The sequence below is a fragment of the Acanthopagrus latus genome, chromosome 15 (genome assembly GCF_904848185.1).
Source record: "Acanthopagrus latus isolate v.2019 chromosome 15, fAcaLat1.1, whole genome shotgun sequence".
Classification (NCBI taxonomy): domain Eukaryota; kingdom Metazoa; phylum Chordata; class Actinopteri; order Spariformes; family Sparidae; genus Acanthopagrus; species Acanthopagrus latus.
Window position 1 is genome coordinate 21,883,442 of NC_051053.1, and position 6,000 is coordinate 21,889,441.

The 6,000-nt window shown below is 41.8% G+C and overlaps 1 protein-coding gene across 2 annotated transcripts in view; it reads left to right on the top strand.

Moving 5' to 3' along the window:
* Window positions 1-5,430, top strand: part of LOC119034107 (receptor-type tyrosine-protein phosphatase epsilon-like) — a 28,685-nt gene extending 23,255 nt beyond the window's left edge. For both annotated transcript variants that reach the window (XM_037124838.1, XM_037124837.1), the window contains exons 13-21: window positions 568-703; window positions 907-1,056; window positions 1,538-1,631; window positions 2,036-2,112; window positions 2,251-2,385; window positions 2,630-2,755; window positions 2,907-3,058; window positions 4,328-4,463; window positions 4,581-5,430. In XM_037124838.1, the coding sequence (XP_036980733.1) occupies window positions 568-703; window positions 907-1,056; window positions 1,538-1,631; window positions 2,036-2,112; window positions 2,251-2,385; window positions 2,630-2,755; window positions 2,907-3,058; window positions 4,328-4,463; window positions 4,581-4,655 (1,081 nt within the window). In that variant the 3' untranslated portion in view covers window positions 4,656-5,430. The remainder of the gene's footprint in view (window positions 1-567; window positions 704-906; window positions 1,057-1,537; window positions 1,632-2,035; window positions 2,113-2,250; window positions 2,386-2,629; window positions 2,756-2,906; window positions 3,059-4,327; window positions 4,464-4,580) is intronic.
* The last annotated feature ends 570 nt before the right edge of the window (window positions 5,431-6,000 follow it).

Sequence of the window (6,000 nt, forward strand, 5' to 3'; positions counted from 1 at the left end):
TTGCTTCTGTCAGAAGCACAAAGATTTCCTGGTTTTCAAGAGTTAAACAATTATTTGTTAATTAAAAAACGCAATGTTAAATATGCGCCAATGTTATGCTTTGAAAGGTCAGAGCTGGTATGTGCGCACGTCTGTCTGGACGATCAGCGCGAAGCCTCACCAAAGAAATCTGCAGCCGATTGTGGCAACTGCTGCAACAGGTGCTCGGGGAGCGGGACTGTTGTTCTTGAATGGGGCCCATTGAAGAGGCTTCAACACCCCGCTGTGGAATCCCTGCTCGCTGCTCCCAGAGGTGCCGTCTGCTGAAATGACCCCTGTAAATCTATTAGGAGTGTGTTTGGGCTTCAGAGGTGAAGCACTTTTACACATGCTTGGGGCTGTCCGCAGTCGACGTCTATGTTAACAACACAGGGAAAGTATGGCGATAGATAAATCATTATGTTATGTGAGCGGGAGAACAAACTTTTATTTCGTATGGACGCGGTGGCACGCACGTCTCTGTTTCCTCGCTGCACTCTGGGCTGTTTGTTAAAGACGAGACCTTGTGCCTTCTTCGTCTCTCCACAGCGCCGGGGTGGGGAGGACCGGGACGTTCATTGTCATTGACAGCATGATCGACATGATGCACATGGAACAGAGGCTGGATGTCTTCGGCTTTGTGAGCAGAATACGAGAGCAGCGCTGTCAGCTCATCCAGACAGATGTAAGTGTTGACCCTTCCCGACCTGTTGTACCTCGAGCTGACAGCTCAACTCGCTCACTCCAAAACAAGCCGAGGACGAGGGAAAAAAAACAAAAAACAACCAACCCATGATGCGAGAAGAAGTAGGAGAAAGAGTTTGGTTAAAAAAAAAAAAAATCTAAAGCAACTACCTCTCCTTCACTTCCTCTGTCTTTCCTCCTCAGATGCAGTACTCCTTCATCTACCAGGCTCTGCTGGAGTACTATCTGTATGGAGACACGGAGCTAGATGTGTGCTCTCTGGAGGGCCATCTGCAGAGGCTTCACAACACCAGGGCTCCCCACGACAGGCTGGGCCTGGAGGAGGAGTTCAGGGTAGGAAGAAAGGAGCTCACTCTTAAACACATCAGTCAGTAATGAATCGTCCCCACCACCCCGTGCCCTGCATCCGTACATTTTCATGGAAAACTTGCCTTGGGTGCCACTCCTGGCAGCAGTAACATAAATAACAATGCTTTGAACCAACTAAAACTTTATAAGGCACCACCATCTGCCACACAGAATTTGCTGTAGCTTGCTGAAAAATTCTCTCTTTTTTTTTTTTTTTTTTCCCCCGCACACTGAGAGGAACTATTCCCCGTTGCCTCGTCCTCTTCCCGTCTTCTTCTTCTGTACCAATAAGAAATGTTTTTGACAAACTTTCGTGTTGTATTTAAAAAAAAACAAAACAAAACAAAACAGAAGAATCTATTGTCAGTCATAGCATCGCCAGATTTAAAAAAAAAAAAATCTTTTGATGAAAACAAACTTTTTTGATTGTGTGAGTCCGCCCCCCTGTGTTTCTCTCTCCCATCAGAAGCTGACCAACGTTCGCATAATGAAGGAGAACATGAGAACTGGGAACCTCCCCGCCAACATGAAGAAGAACCGCGTGCTTCAGATCATTCCGTGTAAGGACTACTCCGAGACTCGGAACACCTCCATAATGCATCACGTCCGAGTAACATCAAAGTATCACACTGCTGGTGATTTTATAGATAGCTGTACACAGATTTCTGGATAATCAGCGTGTCTGTGCGATCGATGACATTTAAACAGGGCTTGTATCTTCACTCAAAGTTGGGAGTAGAGCGGGCGAGGGGAAAAACCCGGGTACAACTTTTTTTACAGTGAAAGCTGATACAGGCGCTGGTGTGTTTGGCCTTAATAACACAGCTAAAGTTTTACTTCGCTTCGTTTTTTTTTTGTGTGTGTGTTATTTTTTTTTCCACCAGCCTCTTCAAACTTTTATTTTATTAGGAATCGCTTGTGGAAAGTTTCATTTCCCTTCTTTTTTTTTTTTATTCTTCCGCAGATGATTTCAACCGAGTAATACTGTCAGTGAAAAGAGGACAGGAGTTCACCGACTACATCAATGCCTCCTTTATTGATGTAAGCACTCCCTCATGACCCCCTGTATAGATTTCCCATAGAAGTATAAATAAAGCTCATTGTTTCCGTTACAAACAATGCAAAATATTATGTTTGCTGCACTCTCAAGTGTTGTTTACCGGATGATCTGCCCTCCAGGGCTACAGGCAGAAGGACTATTTTATCGCAACCCAGGGCCCCCTGTCTCACACAGTGGAGGACTTCTGGAGGATGGTGTGGGAGTGGAGGTGTCATTCAATCGTTATGCTCACCGAACTCAAAGAGAGGGAGCAGGTACAGTACGGCGCTCTTGCAAAAGTACAGGCTGAGAAGTGGAGCTGCACATTTTAGAAACCATCTTTTTCATTCCGTTATGTCATTGTCTTATCCTTCCCCCGACGGTCCGTGTGTGTATTCAACAGTTTAATATTGTTTTTGCGGCGCACGCTGCAAATATAAAAAAATACAAAAATAGGATATAAATCAGTCGAATGATGCTTAATTATATTTCCATCTGACCTTTTTTTTCCTCAACCAGGAGAAGTGTTTCCAGTACTGGCCATCAGAGGGCAGTGTAACATTTGGAGATTACACCGTGGAGCTGACTGGAGACACGCAGTGTGAAACCTTCACGCTCAAAGACATGGTGCTCACCTACAGACCCGTGCGTCAGGTTTTATTTCCACATTTTAAAGCAGTGAAACAGAAGTTTAAACATGAACAAATGTTCTTTAAAGATGAGCCGTTTAAAAAGTCTAAGAAACGTCACTGAATCTATCACGAGAAATAACAGAATGAGCTCTCCGTCTCACCAGGAAAAGCAGTCACAACACGTCCGACACTTCCACTTCCACGGATGGCCCGAGATCGGAATACCGGCCGAGGGACGAGGAATGATTGACATTATTGCAGCTGTGCAGAGGCAGCAGCAGCAGTCTGGGAACCGTCCCATAATTGTGCACTGCAGGTGAGGAATTTTCAGCTCCTGCAGCATGATGAGGAAAATTACACCCAGTGTTCCACATGACACTTTTATCCACTCCTCATTCTCACCGTTATTACCCGGACACCTGAATCTCTCCGAGTGATGTTTGAAGGAATTTTACAGATTCATTTTTCTTCCGTCTGTTACAATAAATTCTACATTTTGCCTCAGTAGGCCTGGTGTTCTATGCCTAAACCACTTATGTGATCCCTTATAAAGACTTAGCAGTGGAAGCTTTGATCAGAACCTAGCTTCAGGTGAAGTGATTCTAAAGCAGCATGCCCCCTGTGGGATTGATCCAATCCACTGATTCACAGTCAATTAAAACCTCTCAAAGTGAAATCTCCTCTGACTCCCACTATGATTAATCTGATAAGATGAGCTAACGACAGGAAATGGTGTCATCACTCTCTTCTATTCCTTCATCACCACTTGTCTAAGAAGGGCTTTTTAAAGCTTTTTCTCAGCCCCTGGGAGATGGGGCTAACCCGTTGCAATCCCCAACGTCTCTCTCTACACTCTTCTTCCGAATCGCACATCACTCTCCCGTTTGCCGTCTCCCCCCCCCTTCCTCCACGTCTCCCTCTCTCTCCCCATCCCACCATCATTGTAAACATTGACTCAGTCAAACACCGAGCTTCCGAACTGATTAGTGTTAGCGTTTGGATTAGCCTCTCTTTAAGTGAGGATGATTATTAGCACTATTACACAAAGGTCACCTTTGCCTCTTGCAAACTTTTTTTCTGTTATTTGAGTAGGAGAAAGGGGGGGAAGTGCTGCCGGGATTTCAAGGGTCTCGTTGCAGCATTACTGGTAGGAAATGGAGAAGAAGTGGTGAGAATTTAAAAATGTCCTCTGAGCCACAACTGCCGTTCTGCAACAAATCTCACCGTGTCTGAAGGCGGTCCAGTGTTTGTATTGGGTGATGTGGTTTTTTTGTGAATATTTTTAAAATTTATTTTCCGAATACTTCGAGAAGAAGACTTACTTTATCAATCCATTTACAGAGAAATGTATTTTATGTAACCTCTGTCAATACCCTCACATAGTTATTTAAGGGTATTATTATACAGGTAAATATTTAAATAACAACACAAATAAAATAAATAATCTCAGAAAGCATGCACCTCTGATCGCTCCCGAGCCTCGAATTCCAAATTCCACTTCACATGCAGAACATTTCCTCAACGGCGCATTGCAAAGTAAATAAATGTGATGCAGTTGCTGATGGTTTTGTCCGTCATGTTTCAGTGCTGGTGCGGGTCGGACCGGAACCTTCATCGCCCTCAGTAACATTCTGGAGAGGGTGAAAGCTGAGGGCCTCCTGGACGTCTTTCAGACAGTCAAGAGTTTACGCATGCAGAGACCACACATGGTTCAGACTGTGGTAGGTGGAAAAATCCAGATAATATGTAACCTGCTGTGCAGAAGCTTCCTCATGTCTGTGTTGTTTGGAGACATTTTTTAACACATTTTTCTTTTCTTTTTTTTTTTTCCCTTTCAGGAGCAATACGACTTCTGCTACAGAGTGGTTCAGGATTTCGTCGACATCTTCTCAGACTACGCCAATTTTAAATAATAAAAAAAAAAAAAACACCTGTCAGATACGCTTCTGTACGCTTTCTGGCATATCAACTTATGCATTTTTCTTTTTCCTGAATGTTATTTTCTAATAGCGAGCTCTTTTTACATTTTGCACTTGATTACAGATCTCAGTGTTGTAACATACTGTAATATAATCCAAAACATCTGTGCTCCAGGAGAGTCCGTCTCTGTCAGGAATGTTTAATTTTTCAAGTTTCCCAACTCGAAATACAGCAACTCCAGCAGTTTGCTGAATGGGTCGGTTTGATTCTTGAATATGTGAAAATAAAATAGAAATTAAAGTTTTATGTTGCTTAAGTGCAACATTGTAAGAACCAGTAAAGTGTTTAAGAGGACAACTGTATTACAACCTTATATATAGTAAATAATGTGTGTATATATATATATATATATATATATATATATATATATATATATATATATATATATATATATATATATATCCTGTAGTATGTAAGCTCACTCCCTGAATGCATCGCTCATGTGTTTTAGAGTTCATGCTTTCTCTTTTACTTCTGCTTGATTTTGTTACTGACCACAATGCCTTTGGGTTTCAGTAGTCGTGTATTTTACAGCCGCCCGCTCAACATGTCTGATTTGCTACGAGGAGAATAAATTGTGTGTATGATTATTAGGGTTAAAATGATTAATGCTTTTTCTAAATCGATGTCCTGTCCGACACGTGTAAATAATATTTATGATCTACTTTTAGCTCAAACCGAAAAAAAAAAAAAACATTAAAAAAAAACCTCAAGATACATTTCATCGTGTGAGACGCTGCAAATTACCTCACTCCTGTCTGTGAATAACTTAACAGCTGCTGCCTGTTGCAATTTTATTCAACTTCACCAACTTTCCTTTGTTGCCTGTGGCAATATTACTTAGTGGATTGGCGCCTGACGCTGCGAAATGCAATTAGCCCACTTTGGAACAGGCAGAAAAATAACGTAGTATTACATGAATCCAAAAGTATCATTCGCGCAAATGGTTCGCAGCCAAGCAACACATCCTGCTATTAAAAAAGAAAACAACATTTTTCTACATGTTAACAAGCCAATTTCACACATACATATGTGCATAAAGCAGTGCCATACTGATTAGAAAGACACTTCTAATCATGAACAACTTGTCACCGAGTGACACAATTTTAATACAGATAAGCCAGATGTTTATGTTTAATTTAATATAATAGACACATTTTTAAAAGTGTATTGTTTTTGAACGGTGGATCACCGATTCATTGTTTGTACAAACGCTTGTCAGAATATTATAAGTAGAGCAAATGTACCGTAATCTTAGCTGGAATGAGTGTGTAAGGA